The 26,134-nt window shown below is 36.1% G+C and overlaps 2 protein-coding genes across 3 annotated transcripts in view; one reads left to right on the top strand and one right to left on the bottom strand.

Moving 5' to 3' along the window:
- fs(1)N (female sterile (1) Nasrat) overlaps positions 1-8,780 on the bottom strand; it is a 38,263-nt gene extending 29,483 nt beyond the window's left edge. Inside the window, exons 1-3 of the mRNA XM_073973591.1 lie at positions 8,394-8,780; positions 8,154-8,334; positions 6,095-7,902 (exon numbers count right to left, since the gene is read on the bottom strand). Coding sequence (XP_073829692.1) covers positions 6,095-7,902; positions 8,154-8,334; positions 8,394-8,462 — 2,058 coding nt within the window. The 5' untranslated portion in view covers positions 8,463-8,780. The remainder of the gene's footprint in view (positions 1-6,094; positions 7,903-8,153; positions 8,335-8,393) is intronic.
- Positions 8,781-25,381: 16,601 nt separating this feature from the next.
- The window catches only part of DAAM (disheveled-associated activator of morphogenesis-like protein), a 290,481-nt gene continuing 289,728 nt past the window's right edge, over positions 25,382-26,134 (top strand). For both annotated transcript variants that reach the window (XM_073979556.1, XM_073979557.1), the window contains exon 1: positions 25,382-26,062. The gene's annotated coding sequence lies outside the window, so the exon portion shown is untranslated. The remainder of the gene's footprint in view (positions 26,063-26,134) is intronic.

Here is a 26,134-nt window from a genome sequence, read left to right as displayed (position 1 = left end):
GCTGTGTTGGTGGTAATATAAAACAAGTCAGAAAAGCGTTAAGTTCGGTCGGGCTGAACTTTTTATACCCTCCACCACAAATTTCAGCCATTTCGGTGGATTAATGTGGCCACTACCTTCAAAATACCGAAATTCGGAAGGTACCGTTCTATGGGGGCTATATGATGGCGTGGACCTATACCTACAAATTTCTGGGGGAAAGTTTTATACGCCTAAAGAAGACTAAATACCAAATTTCAGCCATATCGGTGTGATAATGAGGCTAAAACGTTCAAAATATCGAAAATCGGGAGATATTGTATTATGGGGGGCTATATCAACACGTGAACCTATATAAACATTTTATGGTAGAAATGTTTCTTAGCCTCTGGATACACAAAATACAAAGTTACAACCGATTCTTTGGTCAAATGGGTCTAATACATTCAAAATATATTAAAATGACGCGTACTTTATAAGGGGTCTTATGTGGGGACTATACCAAAACGTGGACCTATATAACCCAACTTTGGTAGGAATGTTTTCTGGCCTCCGAAGACACAAAATACCAAATTACAACCAATTCTGTGGTCAAATGGGTCTAATACATTCGAAATATATTAAAATGACGCGTACTTTATATGGGGCCTTATATGGGGGCTATACCAAAACGTGGACCTATATAACCCAACTTTGGTAGGAATATTTTTTGGCCTCTGGAGACACAAAGTACCAAATTACAACCATTTCGGTGGTAAAATGGGCCAAATATCTTAAAAATTCCTTAAAACGACGCGTACTTTATATGGGCCTTATATGGGGGCTATACCAAAACGTGGACCTATATAACCCAACTTTGGTAGGAATATTTTTTGGCCTCTGGAGACACAAAGTACCAAATTACAACCAATTCGGTGGTAAAATGGGCCAAATATCTTAAAAATTTCTTAAAACGACGACGCGTCACGCGTCATTTTGTATGGGGGCTATACGAAAGCGTGGACCTACATAGCCCGCTTTCAATACCAAAAGTCATACGTAAATATAACATATTTTCCCAAAATTTCATCAACCTACGTCAATCCGTTCGGACGCTAGAGTGATTTCCACAGACGGACAGACGGACAGACGGACAGACGGACAGACGGACGGACATGGCTATATCGATGTAGAATTGCACGCTGATCAAGAATATATATACTTTGTGGGGTCTACAGTGATTATTTCGAGTAGTTACAAACGTAGTGACAAACTTAATATACCCCCATCCTATGGTGGAGGGTATAAAAATGGTTAAAATGTGTTGAAGTTAGCAAGTTTTTTGTGTTTTTTCTTGATTTCTAGTCAAACCAGGGAAAATTCAGACCTGAGCTCAAAGAAAGAATTGAAGAATACCCCTTGGGCAACATGGTTCTAATGTATGACTTCTCGATATATACAGTACATCCCCCTTAAATCGATGCTGACATTTTGAAGTTTTGAAATCCGGGTTTTTTGAATTTTTCTTATAATTGGAGGGCGCAACCAGATAATGACCTAAACTATTTATTGGATTGCAGAACTCGTGATTCCACGTCGTTTGATGTATATCTCATGAGTGTGCTCCGTACAGCTCCCTAGTAATAGGAGTCCAAAGTCGAATTTTTGGTGCGTAAATTTTCTTTAAAAACCTATTTTTTGGCTTCAAAATTTACAACTGTGACTCAGGTACCCTTGAACCCCGCGTGATTTTAGTTTTTTTCCGCGCCGGATTTAATGAGCCCTATCCTGAAAATAGGAAAATAAGCAAAATTTTATTTTGACTAATCCGCATACTAAACCGCGATTTCCCTTAAATTTTTTTACATAAATTTAATCCTTTATACGCGATTATAATATTTGTCAAAAAGGTGTGTTATAAATTACAGAGATTCGGGAGTAGTATTCGTATTTAACCAAAAATAGAATCAGGTAGCACATCCGCGGTTCTTGACGAATCTGTATAAAAATTTTCTTATTGACGTATTTTTAACAGGGGGTCACTGAAATCGGATGCGCCTTATAATCATATGAACATCGCGTTATTTTTACCCACATGAAGCATTTTGGAGTAGTAAGATGCAACTGATGGCACACTTTGGTCGGTGAATGAAACATGGAAAAATGCAAACATATTGACAGAGATGCACTCGCTCTATGCGAAAAGCACATGCGCCTCAATTGAGTTTAACTATTTCGCGCGTTATACGGTTTTTAACTTTTATGTTTTTTCTTTGATTGTAGTATCAATATCACTCTTTATTTCCTAATTCTATTACTTGGCACACTAAGCAAATATACTTTCACGATGATAAACTATTTTCCTTGAAGAGGTTTTAGCAAAATAATTCAGGTTTTGTTTGGAAATTTAGCGAAATAGTAGAATAACTCCCAAAAAATTTTCTCAAATTTTTCGTATTAAACCAAAAAAATTATTTTTGAAATAATGGTCCAACAATAAACTTTTGTCTTTTGTTGTAGCCGCAATATGCAATTTAAAATCCTAATCTATAAAATTTTAGTCTCACATTTTTCTGGACATTGTCTAGATTCTGTACGTATTATTAATTTATTTTTTAGAGATTTTTATGGACTCTGAGTTAGAATAAATAAAATTTACTCCAAGATTCCTTCATTATTTTTTGATTTTCCGCGAAAATGAAAATAAATTTAGCAAATAGTTAGGCGTCTACGGATAGATATTAAATGTTGTTACCGATTTATATATACATTTTGGTATTACAACACAAAGGGAATTTTTAAATATTTTTTCTTTATAAGGGAATAAAACCGCCCATAACTTTCTGGCGCAGCATCCAATTTTGTGAACGCGAACAGATTTGGAACCACGATTTTTTTCTTAACCCATGTACCAAAAATCGTGAATGTGCTTGTAAAAAAATTTTTTAATTTTTTTTCGATGGAATTGTAAAGGAAATTTGAAATTTACCATATACACTTTGATACGATGAAAATGTGCCTCATCGAAATAATTGTTTTAGACCCCAAGTATGTTTGGACGAAATGTGTTTCAGACAATTTGGAGTCGATCTAGCCATGTCCGTCCGTCTGTCTGTCTGTCTGTCCTGCTGGCTGGAGCGCACGATAACTCTCGAACCGATGAACCGATTCGGTTCAAATGTTGGCTTTCGTAATATTTTGCCCAAACTTAGTTTAAGTTCGAAGATGGGCTATATCAGTCCACTCCTTCCGGTACCTCCCCCACAAAAGTTCGAAAAAGTTCGGAAAATTTGTGCGCACGATAACTCTTTAAGGGGGTAACCGATTTGGTTCATACTTTGCTCATCGTCAAATATGTACCAGACTTAGATGAGGTTCCAATATGGACTCAATAGGTCAACTCCTTCGGGTACCTCCCACACAACATTTCGGATAAGTTCTGTTTAGGACCTGCTCTCGAATCGCTTTGGTTTTTGTTTTAGCAACTTGTATTCACTGCCCTCCATACGACGGTATAAGTTTCATCAGGGGCAAGTCCATACTTCCTGAGAAAATAGCCTGAAAGTTGCAAAAAACCCCTATGACACCGTGTGAGGAGGTTGGAGGGCAAAAGAACTCTCGAACAGGTCTGCCGATTCGGTCCAAAGTTTGGCCTTAGTAATATTTTGTCCAAACATAGTTTAAGTTCGAAGATAAGCCATATCGGTCCACTCCTTCAGGTACCTCCCCCACAAAAGTTCAAAAATGTTCGGAAAAATTGTGCGTACGATAACTCTTGAAGAGAGTGGCCGAATTGGACCATACTTTACACATCCTAATATATCTACCAGATATAGATCAGGTTCAAATATGGACTATATTTGTCCACTCCATCCGGTACCTCCCACACAAAATTTCGGATACATGTTCACTTTAAGACCTGCTTTCGAATCACTTTGATTTTTGTTGAAGCAACTTGCATTCGCTGCCTCAATTACGATATTAAAAGTTTTTTTAGGGGCAAGTCCATACTTCTTGAGCAAACAGCCCGAAGAGTGTAAAAACCCCCTATGATACCATATGTTTTGGCTGGAGATCCACTTCCATAACGGTCAATGTCGATCCATTCCTTTTAGTATCTCCTCCGCAAAACTTTTGATCTTTAATCCTAATCAACATTTTTGTCGGTTCAAACGCCCAATTTTTTTTAAAACTCCCTAAATACATACGTATTTTGGGAAAAAGATTGTTTCAATATACACATGCTGAGGGTATATCTCTGTCGGCAAAGCCGACTGATACTTTTTTACTTGTTCTATAGAAAAATGATCACTGATGATATATTTCTATAGAAAAATAATCACTGTTGACACTTTCTATAGAAATATAATCACTGATGATATTTTTCTATAGAAAAATGATCGCTGGTGACATATTTCTATAGAAAAATGATCACTGATGGTATTCTTCTATAGAAAAATAATGACTGATGATATATTTCTATAGAAAAATAATCACTGATGATATTTTCTATAGAAAAATAATCACTCATGATATTTTTTCTATAGAAAAATAGTGATAATTTAATGTTATGATATTGTTCTATAGAAATAAATATCACTGATCACATTCTTCTATAGAAAAAATGATCACTGATGATATTTTTCTATAGAAAAATTAACACCGATGATATTTTCTATATAAAATTATCACTGATAATATTTTTCTATAAAAAATGTATCATTGATGATATATTTTAATGGAAAATTTATCATTGATGATATTTCTCAATGGAAAAAATATCACAACATTTTTCTATAGAAATATTATCACTGATGATATTTTTCTATGGAAAAATATCACAGGTAATATTCTTATATAGAAAAATGATCACTGATGATATGTTTCTATTGAAAAGTTATCACTGATGATATTTTTTCTACAGAAAAATGATCACTTATGATATTTTTTATAGACATGTGATTTTTCAATAGAAAAATATAACCAGTATTAATTTTTCTATAGAAAATTATAATCAGTGATATTTTTCAATTTTTCAGAGATAGATTTTCTATAAAAATATTACCAGTGATAATTTTTCCATAGAAAAATGTCACCAGTGATAATTTCTCTATAGAAAAATATCGGCGGTGATAATTTTTCTATAGAAAATTATTATCAGTTATAATTTTTTATAGAAAAATATTTTCGTGACACTTTTTCAATAGAAAAATATGATCAGTGATATTTTTTCTATAGAAAAATATCATAAGTGAAAGTATATGATGATAATAAAATATCATCAGTGAAAATTTTTCAATAGAAAGATATCATCATTGATAATTTTTCCATAGAAAAATATAATCAGCCATAATTTTTCTAAAGAAAAATATTATCAGAGATAATTTTTCAATAGAAAGATATCATCAGTGATCATTTTGCTATATAAGAATATTACCTGTGATATTTTTCCATAAAAATATATCACCAGTGAAAATATTTATATAGAAACATATTGTCAGTGATATACATATCATCATTGATAAATTTTCTATAGAAAAATATCATCATTTATAATTTTTTCTATAGAAAAATATCATCAGTGATAATTTTTTAAAGAAAAATAATTGACATTTTTTCTATAGAAAACTGTTATCATCAGTGATAATTTTATATAGAAAAATATCATCAGTAACAATTTTTCTATAGAAAAATGTCATCAGTGATATTTTTTCTATCGAAAAATATCATCAGTTTTAATTTTTCAGTAGGTAGATAAAATCATAGATAATTTTTCTATAAAAAACATCATCTGTGCTAATTTTTCTATAGAAAAATGTAATCAGTTTTAAATTTTCTATACGAAAAATCATCAGGAATAATTTTTTCATATGAAATATCATCGGTTATAATTTATCTATTGAAAACTATCATCAGTGTTAATTTGTTTACAGAAAAATATCAACACTGATAGTTTTTCTATAGAAGAATATCATTGGTGATAATTTTCTATTGAAAAATATACTTTTTTCCATAAAAATATAATCAGTGACATTTTTCTGTAGAAAAATTACGTCAGTGATATGTATTTTTTCCATAGAAACGTTTGACAGTATTCTTTTATTAACTTTTCGTAAATACCGTTAAATGTACTTACCCCCTCCACCTTGAGCATTTCCAGTTCCTGTTCCTGATTCTTCATAACCACATTCTTGATGAACTCCTCCCACTTGAGACCATTAATAAAGTCAAATTCCAAGTCTCCTTCCAAATCCAGATCTTCTTCCAATTGCCGTTTATGTTTACTCCAGACAGCATCCGCTACCTCCAAGTGGTTAATTTCAATTTCACCAGGAAACTTCAATACACCATTTTCTATGAAAAACTTTTCACCATTAAGATTAGCAATTTCCAATTCATCTGCCAACAATGTATCCAAATTTAGTTGATCTATGAAAGCCGCTTCTAATTCTCTGGTAGGCCGTGCAGAACTTAGAGCAGCCTCTAATTCGTTTAAAGTTTCAATGAGAAAATCCAATTCTATGGCATCATCTTCTGGTGACCATTTGTGGTCATTTAGATAGATTTCTTCCGCTTCTCCATCGAAATGAAATTCTGGGGTTTCCAAATGGGAAATTTCATTGATCATTTGTTGTAGTAAAATTTCCTCGGGAGTCAACAAAAACTTGTGGGCTTCAGAGATTAATTGGTCTCTTTCCTTGGCCAAGCCTTTGAGCAATTCAAAGGACTCCTTTAGTAGCAAATATTCGAGATTTTCTTCTAATGTTTCAAAATGCAAATGAAAAAGTTGAGAATTTCCATTTGGAGTGGGAGAAAGTAGAGAAATTTGTTCGTCGTTTTGGGAGTGGAGAATGGCTGCCTTTAGGTTCAATTCTTTGTAACACAGTCCAGCTGGATGCTTTTGGGAGCCTTTGTAACAGCCCAAGGGTAAATTGTTTTGAAAATTGTTGCCATTCCATGTGAGAACATCAAGGGATGAGGACTCATTGAGCGAATGATGTTGTGTGAGTAATATAAAGTGATCTCTGTGGGTTTTTACAGGAATGGGCATAAACGAGTCCACCTGGCCAAATGAAGAATCCAAAATTGCCATGGGTTTGAAATGGCCTGCTTGGTAACTTAAAATTTGCGAAGCATTTCCAGCCGTGGCTAAATAAGTTTTACCCATAATTTTGAAGCCTTTCAGCGTATGAAGTTGGGGAGTCTCAATGATCTGCTTGGCTTGAAATCTTAATCCTGGCTTCGAATTGTCGTTTGGATTGTGGCCGTAAATCAAGACCTTGTTTGTTTGAGTTAGTATCAGCAGCAGCTCTTCTCCAGTTGGTAGTAATTCCATTTCCGAAATAGGATCATCAAGTTGTAGAGTTTGTATTACCTTAACTTTCTTGGATTTCATTTTAAAATAATAAATATCCAATGTAGCACGATCGAAGCTGACGAGTAAATAATCCCGAGTCTTGTAGCTGAAGTATTGCATTTGCTTTATTTCGTTATCCAAAGTCCAGTTGCCAAAGAACTCAAATTCATTTGCAAGTTCAGGATAATTGCGATACCACAAAATGTGGCGGCCGGCGGCAATCAATAGCAATCCCTCGGGTCTTTGTTGTTCAAAATTCCAATAGCTGTAGGCCTCAATGGAGGTAATGGGATGTTGAACATTTACGGTAGCAAATGAGGTTTGGTTAAGATTTTTATCAGCTCTCACCACCACTAGATCTTTTGAACGTCTTCCAATATAATAACTGTGGCCTCCATAGCTCAAATGCAACCATTCGGAAACATTTTCAGCCGGCCAATTGAATGACAAATCTTGCTCCATAGATTTTACAAAGAGAAGATCTTGAGACCTGGGTATGGAATTTTGAAAATCTCTCAAATCCGTTTCATTGAAATCTTTTAAAATACCGGAAGAGCTTAGAATCGGAAGACTTGGCTTCAAGATATCTGAAATAAATAAGAACAAGAAAAAGGAGTATTAAAACCAGACTGAATGGATACCAAATGTACTGCTCAAAATATTTATGTATTTTATCAATAAAAAATTTCGACGTGTTGCAAAAATACAAATACAACCGAACTTCTCTATAATCGAATAAATCCCATAGTAAATATTCTCTTTACAATGAATTTCTTCGTCTTTCTCTATAAGGGAAGTTCGACTGTATTGAAAGTAATCCTCTAATTCGGATACTTGCCTTCCTTAGATGTTTCCTCATCCTTTTTACGAATTTCTGGCTCCACAGCAATATTTGGCCTGCTAACTTTCAATTCCTCTTCATTTTTTACATTATCCTCCACATGTTTTTGTTCGGACTTCACGTTTTGGGTTGCGGGAATTGCAACTAAGGCATCCACAGGTGTCACCAAAAATAAATACTAAAAATTAAAAATTTTTCTCACCACATTCTTTCGAATCTAAACCTTTCCAAACTCACCTGAATTATAACAAAATTGGACAATAATATTACAAATAAAACAAAATTTTTCCACACTGACCAAGACATTTTTTTTAGATAATAATTTACATTACACCTCTAATCTTTAATGACACAATATCCGCTCTGCTCACATCAAACACTTGATGAATAACGGAATTAAAATACAATGTAAGTGATGGGAATAAGAGAGAAAATATCAAAAAATATTAATTTTTTTATAACCAAGTTTTAGTTTAACATAAAAAATTTTTGTTATTTTTTCATCACTGTTTTTTTTTTTTTTTTTGAAAATATGTAATAAAAATATTCCATTATCTTATATCGCTTTTTAAAAGTTTGTACATTCACTTAAGCAGCACCCTGTTATGTTCACTAATCCAATGCGAAAATCTCACTTAACATGTCATTAACAGTAGTAGTGAATGATAAACTCTCTCTCTCTCAAATTCGGTACAGTGGGCCTTCTCATTTTGCCAAACCATCTGTTTAGGTAGCATCGTGTCTCTCTCTCCTCTTCGCCATTGTATCAAAGTGTGTACTGAACATAGTTCATGTTAACTTCTTATTAGCATTAAACGGTCCTCCTACAGGGTTGCCAACGTTAAATAAAGGTAGACGAAAAAAGGTCTAGATCAGTGATGCCCAAAAACACATTTGCAGATTATAACTTGCGCTAGTGTGAGTGGAAACGTAAACAATGCGTTAACCGATAACAAAGATGAGGAAACATCTAAGGAAGGCAAGTATCCGATTTAGAGGATTACTTTTAATATCCGATTTAGAGGATTACTTTAGAGGATTACTAAAAAAGGCGAAGAACTACTACGCTATAGAGACATTTCGTTATAAAGAGAATATTTACTATGGGATTTATTCGATTATAGAGAAATTCAATTGTATTTGTATTTTTGCAACACGTCGAAATTTATTACTTACTTACTTACTTAGCTGGCCCATTACAGAACATTTGTTCTATAGGCCGAACTAAGAAGAGATCTCCATGCTTTGTACTCTGGAATACCGCGCCTTTTCATCTCATCATCCACTTGTTTGCGCCATCTATTCCTTGGCCTGCCAATGCGGGCATCGCCATGTGGCATGTATTCATACGCCTTTTTAGCGGGTTCATCATCGCTCATTCTTATGATATGGCCTAGCCAACGCAATCGCTGCATCTCGATACGTTTAACTATATTGATGTCGTTGTATAGCAGATACAGCTCGTGGTTCATGCGACGTCGATATTCACCGTCAACGCAGGTTGGTCCGTAGATCTTTCGAAGAATTTTTCTCTCAAACACACCAAGCACTGCCATGTCTGCTTGCGCAAGTACCCAGGCTTCGGAGCCATACATCAGCACGGGTAGTATCAGTGTTTTGTAGAGCGTTATTTTTGTTTGACGAGATGTGGCTTTGTTTTTAAACTGCTTACTTAATCCAAAGTAGCATCTGTTGGCCAATACAATTCTTCTTTTTATTTCACAACTGATGTCGTTTGTTGTGTTTACGGAGGTGCCGAGGTAGACGAAGTCTTTTACTACCTCAATATTATAGGAACCAACTTCCACTGTCGGTCCGAGCTCAATGGACGCATTGCGCGTCGACACCATCAACTTGGTCTTCTCACCGTTTACCGCCAGACCCACTTTAGCAGATTCTCCTTCGACCTTTATAAAGGTATCAGTTACTTTTTTTACTGATCGGCCCATGATGTCTATATCATCAGCATAAGCAAGTAACATGTGACTATTGGTGTAGATTGTGCCACTTCTTTTGACGTTTGCCTCTCGTATAACCTTTTCTAGCAGGATGTTGAAGAGGTCACACGAAAGGCTGTCTCCTTGTCTGAAACCTCTTTTGGTACCAAACTCTTCGGAGAGGTTCTTTCCTATTTTAACTGAGGACCTCGTGTCAGTTAAAGTCATTTTACAAAGCCGGATGAGCTTTGCGGGAATACCAAATTCAGACATGGCTTGGAATACCTTTGAACGCAGCGGGCTGTCGAAGGCTGCTTTATAATCGACAAAAAGGTGGTAGGTGTCGATCTGCATCTCTTAGGTCTTCTCCAGGATTTGCCGCAGTGTAAATATCTGGTCAATGGTGGACTTGCCAGGTCTAAAGCCGCATTGGTATGGTCCAATTATCTCGTTGACCATAGGCTTTAGTCGTTCGCACAATATCCCTGACACGATCTTGTAGGCAATAGGGAGTAGACTTATGCCCCTATAGTTAGAGCATACAGTCTTATCTCCCTTCTTGTGGACGGGGCACAGGATACTCAGGTTCCAATCGTCGGGTACTCGTTCTTCCTGCCAGATGGTGCTAACTAGCTGATGAATACACCTTATCAGCGTGTCGCCTCCGGTTTTGAACAGCTCGGCTGGTAAGCCATCGGCCCCTGCTGCCTTATTATTCTTCAGCCGATTTATTGCTGTCTTTACCTCATCTTGGCTGGGCGGTATACATTCAATACCATCTTCTGGGATTGGGACTGTGGTATCTTCGTCGTCTTCGCTGCTATTGGATACCAACAGATTTGAAAAATGTTCTTTCCATATCCTGAGTACACTATCTGTATCAGTTACCAAATTACCTTGCTGGTCTCTACAGGAGGATGCGCCTGTACCAAAGCATTCAGTTTGATGCTTGACTCTTTGGTAAAATTTTCGGACTTCATTCTGGCTCCTGTACATCTCGATTTTTTCACACTCCCGCTTTTCCATCTCTCTCTTTTTCCTGCGGAAAAGACGTTTCTCCTCTCTCCTTTTCTCCCTGTATCTCTCTCATGCGCTACGCGTTGCTACGGATTGTAAAGTAGCCTTATATGCCGCATTTTTCTCTTCGGTAGCAGCACGACACTCCTCATCATACCATGGATTCCTTGGTGGAGGTTTCTGGTATCCAAGTATGGATTTTGCGGCTGTTTGCATGGAGTGGGCAATGCTTTGCCATTGCGCTGATATGTTATCGGGATGAGGAGGGCTTTGATTAAGCAATTGGGCTAGTTGAGTGGAAAATGCTGTGGCTATCTGTTATGATTGCAGCTTACCGATGTCTAACTTTCGTGTTGTGTCTGTTCGTACTTTACAGTGTACGTGTGTGTCGTATGCCCCCGGGCATAGGATAGTTGTTGTTGGTGGCCATCACTGGTCTAGATCGGTCCTCCATTTACATCAATCAGGCATGTCACAGATTCCGCTCGGAATGGTTTCAATTTCGTAATTTCATTTCGATCGTTTTTGTTTTAGCTTCTTCAGCACGGTGCTCTTGAATCAAATTTATATGGAAGGTGCTTACACCTGGGAAGTTTTTGCGGATTCTGAAACTACAATGTTCATAGATAAGAAAAATCAGAAAACAAAAAAAAAAAAATCGTCGGAGCGCTTTTTAAATAAATCGCGATTCTAGTTGACATTTTTAGGGGTTGTTTAGGTTTTCACTATTTTGCTTAGAAACAGCAAGTCCTATCAAAATGAAACTGAAGAAAATGTTGTAGCTATCAAAATTCTCTACAAGATTGACCTTAACGATATTTTCGTACGTTTTACAACTTTTGAGATATAGAAGTTGAAATTGGGACAATTCAAATTCAATTCTGTATCGTCTCCTTATAAAACATTGTAATGACTGCATTTTCCCAAATTAAACTTATATATCTAAAAAAATGGTACAACCTAGGAAAAATTACATTAGCCAGTCTTGTAGAGAATTTTCACAGCTATAAGATTTTCTCAGGTCCCATGCCTATAAGACTTGCCGTATTCAAGCAAAATCGCGAAACCCTAACAAAAAAACCTAAAAATGTAAACTGAGCTTCTTTATCTCAAAAATGGTACAGCCTGAGAACAAATCATAAACGTCAATCCTGTAGAGAATTTTCACAGCTACAACATTTTCTTTAGTTCCATTTCGATTGGACTTGCGGTTTCCAAGCAAAATCGTGAAAACCTAAAAAACACCTAAAAATGTGAATTTTGACCGCGATTTATTTAAAAACCCCTACAGCGATTTTTTCTTGTTTTTGGATTTTTCTCATCTATGAACATTGCTGTTTCAGAATTCACAAAAACTTCCCCTGTGTAAGCGGTTTTCATTAAAAGTTAGTTAAGGCGCACCCTTCATGACATTGTTTTAAAAGGAGGCGATACAGTCAGTGCATTGTCCCAATTTGAACTTCAATATTTCAAAAATGGCAAAACCTACGAAAATACCGTAAAGGTCAATATTGTAGAGAATTTTCATAGCTACAACATTTTCTTCAGTCTAATTTTGATAGGACTTGCGGTTTCTAAGCAAAATAGTGAAAACCTAAAAAAACCCCTAAAAATGTCAACTTGAATCGCGATTTATTTAAAAAGCGCTACGGCGATATTTTTTGTTTTTTGATTTTTCTCATCTATGAACATTGTAGTCTCAGAATCCGCAAAAACTTCCCAGGTGTAAGCACCTTCCATTTAAATTTAGCTGTGTTCTTTTACTTACCTGAGGTTACCATTTGTTACCATTTTTAACCTGAAAGCGTACCTTAACCCCAAAAAGTGGTAAAACTGGCAGCAATTTTTAAGAGAGTGAGAGAGGAGAGAGAGCACATATGGCTTTCTCTTCTACCACAGGCTACCAGCAAAATTTCTGCAGGTAAAAAATGGTAGAACTGATTTTTCGACTTTTGTTTGACTATTATTTCACAATGAAGAAAAATGGACGAAAAACAGATGAAAAAGTCGAACGCTGACAAAACAAAATTAAAAACTGTGAAATAAAAGACGAAAATTTATTTTTTATGTTTCTTTCTGACATTGCTACCAGATCTACCATTTTTCCGTTCCTTTACTTATGTGGTAAAAATGTTCATGAGAGAGCAATTTTGAGAAATTTTGACACTTTTCTCTTTTACCATATTTACCATTAAAAAAGTAAAGGAACAAAGCTTTTGATTCAAAAGCACCGTGTCAGATTTCGATCGATTTGGTGAATTTCAAAAATCGTATTATTTAGTATAAATATGGCAACATTAGAGGAATAAAAGGAACAAAACAAAAACATATGATTAGAAAACACTGTGGAAGTAGGGATGGCAAACTATCGATATCCGCAACATTTGATAGTTTCGATATTTCCATTTCAAAATATCGACAGGATCGATACTATCGCCCTTTCGTTTCAACACACAGTGGAAAGGAGTGACAAAAATAATTGTAGATCTTAAATGTCCAATATTGGTTCCTTTAGTGGGATTCTCTAACGCATTTTTTGAATGCCGACAAAAGTCGATAAAATTAAAACGCAAAATAATGAATGAAAAGTATGAATAAAAGTTGGCAACACAGTTGCTATCGGTAGGACTTAGCGACAAATTTTTTTTTGGTTACTAACTTTCCGAAAAATTTCGTTAATTATCGAAATTGCAAGCATTTAAGTTTGACGGACTTTTGTCGGTAACCAAAAAATGCGTTAGGGGATCCCACTACTGGTGAAGAAAACCCATTAAAAGTCATAGACCGAACTAAGAAAAGATCTCCACTCTGTTTATCGCTTTGCTTTTTGGAATACCGCGCCTCTTCATTTCTTCATCCACTTGTATGCTCCATCGAAGCTTAGGCCTGCGTGCACCGCCATTTGGCATGTATTCATACGCCTTTTTGGCGGGTTCATCATCGCTCATTCTTATGATATGACCTAGCCAACGCAATCGTTGCATCTCGATTCGTTCAACTACATAATGTCATTGTATAGTTGATACAGCTCGTTTTTCATACGACGTCGATATTCACCGTCAGCGCAAATCGGCCCGTAGATCTTTCGAAGAATTTTCCTCTCAAACACACCAAGCACTGCCTTATCTGCTTCCACAAGTACCCATGTTTCGCAGCCATACATCAGCACGGGTAGTATCAGCGTTTTGTATAGTGTTATTTTTGTTTGACGAGATGTGGCTTTGTTTTTAAATTGCTTACTTAAACCATAGTAGCAGCTGTTGGCCAATACAATTCTTCTTCTTATTTCACAATTGATGTTGTTTGTTGTGTTTATGGCAGTGCCGAGGTAGACGAAGTCTTTAACTACCTCAAGATTGTATGTACCAACTTCCACAGTTGGTCCGAGCTCTATGGACGCTTTGCGCGCCGACACCATCAATTTGGTCTTTTCGCCGTTTACCGCCAGACCCACTTTCGCAGATTCTGCTTCGATCTTCCTAAAGGTATCAGTTACTTCCTTTACTGATCGTCCCATGATGACTATGTCATCAGCATAAGCAAGTAACATGTGGCTATTGGTGTAAATTTTGCCATTTCTTTTGACATTTGCATCTCGTATTACCTTTTCCAGCAAAATGTTGAATAGGTCACACGAAAGGCTGTCTCCTTGTCTGAAACCTCTTTTGGTACAAAATTCTTCGGAGAGGTTCTTTTCAATTTTAACTGAGGACCTAGTATCAGTTAAAGTCATCTTACAAAGCCGGATAAGCTTTGCGGGGATACCAAATTCAGACATTGCATGGAATACCTTTGATCGGAGGGAACTGTCGAATGCTGCTCTATAATCGACAAAAAGGTAATATGTGTCGATCTGCATCTCTTGGGTCTTCTCTAGGATTTGCCGCAAGGTAAATATCTGGTCAATGGTGGACTTGCCAGGTATAAAGCCACATTGGTATGGTCCAATTATTTCGTTGACCATTGGCTTTAGTCGTTCGCACAATATCCCTGACACTAATTTATAGGCAACTAGCGGACCCGGCGAACGTCGTCTCGCTATTAAGGAATACAATTTCATACAAAAACTCAATTTTCGATTTTTCCAATTTTCCGACTTTTCCAGAAGGATTTTCCAAAATTTTCTTCCGCAAAGACCTTCTCCTCGAAAATGCGAATAACTGACAGAAAATTTTGCAGAAATCGGCCTAGCCGTTCTCATTTTATGAATTACTATACATTTTTTACACCATTTTTATATATATAGATATGGAGAACACTTATGCCCCTATAGTTGGATCATACAGTCTTATATCCTTTCTTGTGGACGGGACATAGGATGCTCAGGTTACAATCGTCGGGTACACGTTCTTCCTGCCAGATGGTGCTAACTAGCTGATGCATACACCTTATCAGCGCGTCGCCTCCGGTTTTAAACAGCTCGGCTGGTAAGCCATCGGCTCCTGCTGCCTTATTATTCTTCAGTCGGTTGATTGCTGTTTTTACCTCATCTTGGCCGGGCGGTATACATTCTATACAATCTTCTAGGATTGGATCTGTGGTATCATCGTCTTCGCTACTATTGGATACCAGCAGATTGGAGATATGTTCCTTCCATATCCTGAGCACGCTATCTGTATCTGTTACCAGATTACCTTGCTGGTCTCTACAGGAGGATGTGCCTGTACCAAAGCCATCTGTTTGATGTTTCACTCTTTGGTAGAATTTTCGGACTTCATTCTGGCTCCTGTACATCTCGATTTTTTCACACTCCCGCTTTTCCATTTCTCTCTTTTTCTTGCGGAAAAGACGTTTCTCTTCTCTCCTTTTCTCCCGATATCTCTCTCGTGCGCTACGCGTTGCTACTGATTGTAAAGTAGCTCTATATACCGCATTTTTCTCTTCGGTAGCAGCACGACACTCCTGGTCATACAATGAATAACTTTGTGGAGGTCTCTGGAATCCAAGTATGGATTTTGCGGATGCGGATCTGTTTGATGTTTCACTCTTTGGTAGAATTTTCGGACTTCATTCTGGCTCCTGTACATCTCGATTTTTTCACACTCCCGCTTTTCCATTTCTCTCTTTTTCTTGCGGAAAAGACGTTTCTCTTCTCTCCTTTTCTCCCGATATCTCTCTCGTGCGCTACGCGTTGCTACTGATTGTAAAGTAGCTCTATATACCGCATTTTTCTCTTCGGTAGCAGCACGACACTCCTGGTCATACAATGAATAACTTTGTGGAGGTCTCTGGAATCCAAGTATGGATTTTGCGGCTGTTTGCATGGAGTGGGCAATATTTTGCCATTGTGTTGTAATGTTATCGGGACAAGGAGTGCTCGCGTTAAGCAATTGGGCTAGTTGAGTGGAATATGCTGTGGCTATCTGTGCGGAGAATAGTTAACAAAACATAGAGAAGCAGTTTTAATTAATTCAAAACAAAAATAAATTCCTCGAAGTCATAAAGCCCTTCTGCAGCATACTTCCATGCCTCTGTTTGGTATTATGAATTTCGACTTAGCTGAACCTTTCTACTGGATTTGTGTGATTTTGAACTCAAATTGTGATATCCTTATGGAATTGTTAGATCTTGCTTGATTATAAAACTTTTAGCTGTGCCAAAATTTTTTGGTGCCGCTCCCATGGAACGTCCTTTGTTTAATGATGCCCAAATACTCTTTGGTATGGTTATTATCAGATTGGTCAAGCAATTGTTTATGTCATGACTTATGTCCATGGCACAATCATAAAGGTGCCCGCATCAGCCCAGCTGATGTACTGGGAGCTGTCAAAAAAGTTGTTGTAATTGAAAACACAAAATTAAAAATCAAAACTTTAAATGAAAAATAGTGAATTTTTGATTGATTTTTATAATAGTGCGTTTATTAATACCAGCGTAATGAATTATGTTGAAAAAATGGTGTGAATCGCTTTATTTTTGGACAAAATTTTTGACATTTCATAGTACTGAACTGGATTTTGTTGTAGTTGTTGGCTGATGCATCTACCTTGGTAACTGTGCCATGCCTATGTCATGTATGGTAATCTATCCGAAATAGATGTTGGTGTTTGATTGTTGATCATCATGCAATTATTTGCCGCCTCAAATTGTTCTACACCTCAAACATTCCCATCATCTTGTACAAATGTTGGCCATTAAATTCCAAGGTAACTTGATAACTTTGGGCTGATATTGGTGGTGGTGGTTCGTTGCTATCCCACTATAAGCCCTATAGCAGCGATGACCGCAGAAATACAACCAAAGCGAAGACGTGTATGAACGTATGAGTGAAAAAAGCAACAACCACATTATCTTTTTGTTTGTTTTCATTCATTTACACTGTACGTGAGGGAGAGAAGCAAATGCAAAAACAACTCAGTGGGCGCCCTCACTATACGATCTAAGCAAAGAAGCTCGTCCCTGCCCTATAGCCACCTGAAAGTGTTGGTCACATCTAAACCGATCCCATCCACGCCAGTCTCCTTAAGTTTGTAAAAAACTTTATGGAATCTTTTTATTCGTTTACACAAAAAGCTTATAGAATCAATCGCGTCTGTTAAAAATTTGCTTTAAAAAATTTCAGCTATTGCTTCTACGGCTGTTCTATGGTAATGTCAAAATTTTCGATAATATCGATATAAAAAACTATTCTTCGATATTGGCTTAAAAAATTAAGTATCGATAATATCGATATTTCCATCGATGGTTTGCCAGCTCTATGTGGAAGCGGGAATTGTAAAAATATTCTGTTTCAAGAAAGTTAGTGTGCGCGGAAAGAAATTTAAGTTTTATTTAAATTTCAGTTTTTCTATTTTGTCGGTAACCGAGGCGCAAAATAATCAACATAACACTTAACAAATTCCTTGTTTGAATTATTTTTTTTTGTTTTTTATCTTTGCTCTATTTTATCATTCGTAATGACAGATTGTTTAGTGGTTTTCATGAAAATTTTTTTGGCAATACTTTGTTAACAATTGGTTTCGTTAATTGAGAAACAATGAAAATTTGCGAGTTTTTTTTTTAAGATAAAATGATAACAATTACGAATATAAATGTGGTTGTGTTAATAAAACAATGTTGTTATTATTTTTAAGTGTGTTTGGAGTGTTTTAAAGTGACATGTTTCCAAAAAATTACAGTACCACTTGAGAAACCAAAAGTGGTTTCATTCCGAAAAAATTTTTTGTTTTTCGGTTTCTGATGAAGCTAAATACGGAATTGGTTTCTGTGACATGCCTGTATTTTTATTTGGGTGTATCCTATGTTGCCTGTTTCATATCAGGTTAGGGGATGTGTAACTGTTCTGACCTCAAGGACGATTTAAGATTTGAAGCTAAAGCATTTGATGGCTTTAAGAGCCGCTGGACCATCCCCAATGATAGTCACCAGTTTTATGACCTCAGCATCAAGACTCTTCCATATTGGAATCGCCTTTATAGAAGGTCAGACCGTCTAGAGAAAGTTTACTTCGGTTCCAGTCTTATCTACTTGGGATAACGACATCTACAATCTCAAAACTGGTGATATACATAAGTTTCCCACGATGGTAAATTTTGAGGTCTGCTCCAAATTCTTTTAGGTTACATCCCTGCCCATAGATACTGTTGCACCAAGGATTCTGTTCATACAGCCATAGACAACTTCTTCTTTATTTGCAAATCCGTATTCGGATATTAGCGAACATACAATGTTAATTATTACAGAGTTATTTAGTTATATATTATAAAATTAAAAATTTCATTCAATTATAACTAGTTCTCTGTTTCTGGTGGCGCTTAAAAGGCTTATTTCATCTTGGTGTCCTGTCCATTCCTGAATGTTTTTGATCCATGTTATTTCTCGTCTCCCTCTCGGTCGGGGTCCTTCTATTTTGGTTATTATGATAGCTTGGAGCAGATTATATTTGCTATTTCTCATAAGGTGTTCCAAATAAGCAGTTTTTCTCGCTTTTATCAATCTGATCATTTGACTTTCGTTATTCATTCGCCTCAGTACTTCATTATTTGAGATGTGATCTGTCCAGGATATCTTTAAGATCCGTCGGTACATCCAAACCTCAAACGATTGCAGTCTTCTTTCGTCTGCTGCTTTTAGCGTCCATGTTTCTGCCGAGTATAATAAAACGGACCATATGTAGCATTTAACAAATCGTTTTTTAGTTTCCATGGTTATGTCATGGCTCGTTAGTATTTTTCTATATTTGAAAAAAGAGTTTCTTGCCATTTCAATTCGGCATTTTATTTCCTTTCATATGTCTCAGTGGACATTAATTTGCACTCCGAGGTATTTGAATTTGGAGACTCTTTCTATTTGAGTTCCATTAATGTATAAGGGAATGTTGGATTCGATATTTCTTCTACTTATAATCATATACTCCGTGCGGAGTTATTTTTTTTTCATTTTTTGTCTCCCATCGGACTCCTCCCCAGGTGGTGGATAGGGGAACGCTCATCAGATATGACGGGTACCGAAGAAATAAAATATGCCGTGACGGAAACTCTAAACTCTTCAGAAGGCCACGGCAAACCACTGAAGTATAATACCTAGTAAATCGTACAATTACAATGAATACAGAAAAGTGACAACACATATGTAAAATAACATATCGTGAAAATGTCGGATGTTCAGCATTGCATTCAGAGCTGTTTGTGGCTTACTTCTAAAGCATTGATGACCAGCAGAGAAAAAGCGACATTAAATCGTATGCACGCGAGTCTATGCATTTGTGTTGCTTGCGCTAACGCAGCTTGTGTGAGCAGAGTTTATGTATAAAACTAATGGTGGTGGTTTTGTGTCCGCTGCTAATTAAGTAAGCAGGATTGTCTTGGACATCAGGGTACTAAAGGCTTCCATTATTGGGGTGTTCTCTTTGCGGAATGCCGCTTTTTGGTGCAAAAAGTGCCACCAGACCACCTCTCTTTGTTCCTATTCCATCGCAGCTAACAGTCCAGAATTTTATCTAGGTATTTAAATCCAAATCGCCGATCTTACATTACATCTTACCGGTGAACAATACCAGTTCTGTTTTCGTTGGATTTACACAAAGGCCGTTTGCTTTGGTCCATCGAAACAGTTTTCATAAGGCTCCATGCATAAGTTCCGAAAATTTAGGCAGGTATTTGTCTGGATATCCTATTATTCATTTCTCTACTTCAGCACATTTTTGTCTCAGCTGAGTCCGTTCTGAAATGTAAGGTTCTTAATAAGTTGTAAAGTTATATTATCTTTAGTCAGGTGAACCATTGTAATGTGGTCCTTGACTACGACAAAAAATACTGAAAGCGAAGGCAGGACCAAGATAAGATATCTTCTCAAACCATGTCAATTTTTTTCATATGTATAGGGCGTAGAAATAGCTTTTTCCATCTTACTCGGTTTGGAGCTATATCTCTAAGTTGACCCAAGTTAATCCCAAGTTAATCATTTCAGTGAAACTTCTCCAGATTTTCTTAGGTGTTTCGACACTTCTTCTCTCTCGACTGAAGGGATTGCACTACAACGTTTGTTCAAAAAAGTTTCAACCCGTTTCGAAGTTATCGCGTTCACATTGTTGTTTAGTTCAGGTTGCATTATTATGTATATTATATCAACGATAATTGTTAAATAATTAGATTTTTTAAACTTACCTAGTGTCGAATTGAATACTTTGTATCCATTTTATATGAAAACAACTGCCTTGCATACTTAATCTTCGGTTTCGATTCTCAGCGTAATGTATGCGAAATTTCCATAGTATGTCAGGCATGAAAAATTCTCTACGAGTGGTGACCCATCACATTGAGCTGGGATGTTTGGAGTGGGGGGTTGGTGAATATACATATTTTTGTATATCATATCCACGATAATTGTTCCTAAAGGGCGAAATAAATAGTATATATATTATTCAAATAAATTATGACTTTAATTAACTTACTAGTTTACTTGGCCGTCAGCTTGATCCGTTTGTTGCATGTGGTTGCTATGTTTAATTTCTGTTTTTTTACTTATCAGGCCTTTCCTTTGCTTGTTTCAATGTTAATTTCTCAGACAGTCATTTTGTACTTTTGAGAATGAGCAATCTTAAAACATACTGTAAGAGCTGTTTTCTATGTTCTGCACATTCTCCAATTAATATGAACCATGGGCAGTGTTCATTTAGTTATTGTAAAATGAATACGTATAACAAGGACTTGTATTGGATAGTATACCAGTATGTATTGGATATCAATGTATAACAAGTTGGTATACCATAAAAATTTTGTCGTCTGGGTTTATAAGAGCCATTTTGTTCTTGTTATAATTTTTTAGCTTTGAAAGTAAATCAGCAAGAGAGATATTGTAGACGTTGTTGTTGATGTTGCTTTTGTAAGTTGTTATTGGAAATTGATGCAGTTAATTTTGTTGATCAATAAAGGCAAGACCGGTTACATATCTCTCCGCCTAAATTTCCACCTAGTTTGTAATTGTCCGCCTGCATTTCCACCTAGTTTCTAATTATTACATTTAACTCATCCAAAAAGACCAACATGCATGCGACTACAGCATTCTTCTTCTGTCTTATTTTGGTATACTCAATGTATCGCCCAACTCCAAATATTGCTCGGTGTCGTTTTCAAAATTTTTTACCAAAGCTACCCCGGTCACTGCTAAGGATTTTTTGCGATGCATAGAGCGCTATATTGCACATTAGTTCGTGCACTGGCGGATGTGTGTTATTGCCCTGTGCTCTGAAGAGTAAAGAGGCGTTTTCTAAATATTCTTGTTTTTCCTCTTAATATATAATTAACGTCTTCACAATCTTGAAATACCACCTCTGATACCATTATGAATCCTTCGATGGTGTTGATCAAACTCGCAGTGAACAGCCTCCCTCAGTTTTGGCATTTTATAGGCACATTCTTTCGAATGCGGATTACGGGAGGATGAATCCTTGACATTGATTTCGTCGAAAATATCGTTCGTCTTTTGTATGCATTGCTTCACTTGCAAGGGTGTCATATACGACTACAGCATGTATTGCAACAGATAGTGTATGGTTAAAAATTTGAATAGCTTTAGCACTTACATTTTGTCCCATATTATCGTGTTTATGTGCTTCTCAGTTAATTTCAGACAGAGTTTTACATTAAAATTTTTACAGTCATACTCATAAACGTCATCTATGAACTTTCTTATGGCTTTGGCCTTCAACCAGAAATTTGGTTATTTCGCATTGATTTAAACAGGTGTGGGTAGCCCCCTGATGTGTTATTGTTTCTCTGGACCACATATCAAATTGTGTAATTTCTGATTTCCTATACATCGTACATCCAGTGCATCAATATGTTCAAATAGGTGTGTTCTTAATGGCTGTACAACAATTGAGAGCGTACACACTGGTGATATATTTCCAATTACTGCACATTCCTCTTTCTTCACAAATGCGGGCGCTTTCGACGCAATTTTAGGAATGCGATTTTCTATCTTGCAAGTCTTGAAAACCTTTGATGAGATCATCAGATTTGTTGTATTCCATTTCTTTTCTGATTTCCATTTCGTCAGAAGCGATGTCGTTATATTTTTGTAAATTTAGAGTTATGACGGGATCAATTTCCATTGCCACTCTTCAGTAACGTTCTTCTTTATTTGCCGATCCGCTTTCGGATTTTGGCGAACATACAATAACAAATTAAGTATTTTTTAGCTGTATATATAGATATATGTTTATGAATATGTTGTGGTAAATTATTCAGCAATAGTGATCTCTCTATTCCTCGCAGCGTTGATAAGGCTTCTTTCATCTGGTTGATTTGTCCATTCCAAAATGTTTTTAATCCAGGATATTTATCTTCTTCCTCTTGGCCTTTTCCCCTCAATTTGACAATTATTTATGCTCTGGATGACAGAATACTTTTCGTTTCTCATTATGTGTCCCATATAGGATATCTTCTACTACTACTACTTTTTATGACATCAATAAGTTGTCGTTTAGTGTTCATTCTTCTCAGGACTTCTTCATTTGGTACTCGGTCGGTCCAAGGAATTTTCAGAGTTCAATTTTTGTTCGTCTATTGACTTTATTGTCCATTTCTTGGCAGCATATAGTATAGTGGACCATATATAACATTTTATGAAGCGCATTTTCGTTGTAATGTTGACGTCATGACTTGTTAATATTTTGCGATAGTTAAAAAAGTATTGCCTAGCTACTTCTATTCGGCATTTTATCTCTCTCGAGGCATCCCATTGGTCATTTATAAGGACCCCAAGATATTTAAAACTCCTTACCCGTTCTATTCTATTATTCAGAGTAATTCACCCTTACGCCAATTTGTTCGTTTTCAACTGATTTTTCTTTTGTTGGAGTATAAATTAAATAATAGAGGTGATAAGATACACACTTGTCTAACACCTTTGGATATTGGGATATTGTCAGTGAGTTCTCCATCAACTTGAATGCTTGCAGTTTGTTGCCAATAAAGGTTTTTTATGCATCTTTTTTCCTTTTCTGTTATTCCGGTATCCATCAAGATATCCATAATTTTTTCATGTCTGACCGTATCGAAAGCTTTTTCGTAGTCGAAGAAACATAAGAATATATCTTTTTGAACATCTCTACATCGCGTTCCCATGCCTTCTTTGAAACCGAATTGTGTTCTCCCCATATTTGGCTCACACTTAGGGTAGATTCTTTTATGTAGTATTTTAATGAATTTTTTTAGGGCATGACACATTAGGTTAATTAGTCTTTATTCTAATCTTTCATTGACTGAATTGCCGATTTGACTTCATCTTCCGTGATCGGGTTTCCTGTTACGTCTGATTCAGTATTAGTGTTATTTTCTGGCCTTTCGTCATCAGTGAATGTTGTTTTGATATATTTGTGCCAAACACTTTTTCTTTCATTGGTCTCGAAGACAGCTTTACTGTTTTCGTCGACAAGTAGAGCCGGATGAGTTTTGCTGTATTTTCCGGATGCTTCTTTTAATTTCTTGTGTAGGTTGAAATCGTCGTGTAGTCGGTGAAGCCTTTCGATTTCTTCACATTGTTTGTTAAGTTGAGCGTTCTTTGCAGCTGGTGTGGCGTTTCTAATCTCTTGGTTTATTTCCCAATAAAATTCATAGTTGGTATTTTTGTGTATTTTTCGCTTTTCGTGAAGTTCGAAGATTTCTGTTGTTATCCAAGGTTCTTCTTTTCGGGTGGTTTTTGTCCCTAATATAGTTGAGGTTGTTTTAAAGACAGTTTTCATTTCATTCCACAACTGCTCAGTGCATTGCCTGTTGACGTTATTAAGTTTGGTGTTTATAAATTCTTTTACCCTTTCTTTTGTGGTCGGGTCCTCTAGTTTTTCTAGATTAAGTTTAGTTTTTGGTGCCTTTTTTCTTGGCATTCCACGTCTTATTTGCACTTTTGCAGCTTTCCAATGTCCAGCTTTCGTGTAAATCCTTAATTGTATATTTTTTTCGTATTTTTTCTTAAGATCCAGGAAATAACTGTTTCATATGCTGTTGTATTGGCAACCCTGCTCTTTGCATTAGTATCCAACTAAAAAGAGCCGGTCTCATTAGTAAACAATGTTAAGTCTGTCTGGTTACTTTCCCAGCAAGAATTGTCCAGCAAGAACTTTCTCAGAGAGTAAGGGGTTTTTATTCTCTTTTGCTAGAAAATTGTAAAAAGTAAACAGACACCTTCCCAGCAAAAACCAGCAAGCAATCAGCTGACTTGCCAAAACAGAACAATTTGCCGGCCAACAAAGGAAGCAAACACGTTGTATTTTATTAAAAATAAAAAAGAAAATGAAACAAAAAAGTATTTTTCCACTTTAGAAATTTGTTCTCCATAAAACAATACAATTAGACTATGTTATTTCCACAATAAAATTGTTTTTAATGTTCACAAACATAAATCAACAAAAAACTAAAAACGGCTGATTGATTGTTTTCAGGAAGAAGAAGAGCTTGCAAGTGCTTGCTAGAAGAAATTTGTCCAGCAAGAATTTGCAAGCTCTCAGTGAAGGAACTGTCAAAATGTCTCTCTCGAATCGCTCTCTTTTGCTGGTTTTTTGTGTTAACAGACGACTTCCAGCAACAATTGGTACAAATTGTTACAAATTTTAGGGTAACCAGACACAGCTGTTATATGAAGATAAAAACTCCCCAATAACAGTGGCAACAACTGCTCTCGCAAGATTACTGTTATATTTGACATATGGGTGTTCTCTCTCCACCATTGTTGTTTGCACACACACTCTCTCTCCACCACCTCTCTGAACACAGTTGGTTGAAATGTTAACAGAGATGACAAACAATTGTTCGAGGGACAATGTTTGAATTCAGTCGATACTCTCAGTTCTACGATTGCAAAACGACTTAACGGCAAAAGTAAACGAAGAAGATTAAAAAACACGGATGACGGTGGTGGTAGAAAAAGAAAACCTTAAATAAAACAAAAAATTGGGAGTAGAAAAACAAAAATAAATGTTAAAAAAATATAAAAGAAATTGTTTATTAAATAAATTAATAATCTATTGTAAGAGAGTAGATGGAAATTAGTGCCATTTAGTTTTTTTGTTAACGAAAAAAAGTATTAAAATTGATTGTTTGTTGCCAATTGTATTTTTTGGTTGCTGTGATTTCCATTTCAAAGGAATTTGAGAGGAGCAGGAGTGAAGAGAGATAGAGAGGTTGCAAAAAATAATAAGGAAATTACGGAAAATAGTGGCCAACTGTTGAGAAAAAATAAAAATTGTTAATAAAATATAAAAGAAATTTTCAAATTATTGTCAGTTATTGAAAATTACAAAGTAAAATTTGTGGAAATAATTAAAAAAGTTGTGTTAAAAAGTGTTTTGTGAAAAAGGGTGTGTTCCTTAGCGCTCACCACTCAGCTGAAACGTCAATTTACAGTCAAAAGCTTCTTCTTGTCAAAGTCAAGGACTTTGAGGCCTTTTTCTTTGGAATTCATTGAAAGAAACTTATCTGCGAAAAGGAGTAGCTCAAATCTGCAATAAAAAAGGTAAGTTTAAAGTTAATTATGGAAATGTTTTTATTCTTCCCTAAGAGCAAAACTTCCTCCCCTTTTTGTGTG

Source organism: Musca autumnalis, unplaced genomic scaffold, assembly GCF_047663935.1.
Source record: "Musca autumnalis isolate F117 unplaced genomic scaffold, ASM4766393v1 scaffold_3, whole genome shotgun sequence".
Classification (NCBI taxonomy): Eukaryota; Metazoa; Arthropoda; class Insecta; order Diptera; family Muscidae; genus Musca; species Musca autumnalis.
Note: the sequence above shows the minus strand (reverse complement) of the source record. Positions and strands in the feature narration are given on the sequence as shown.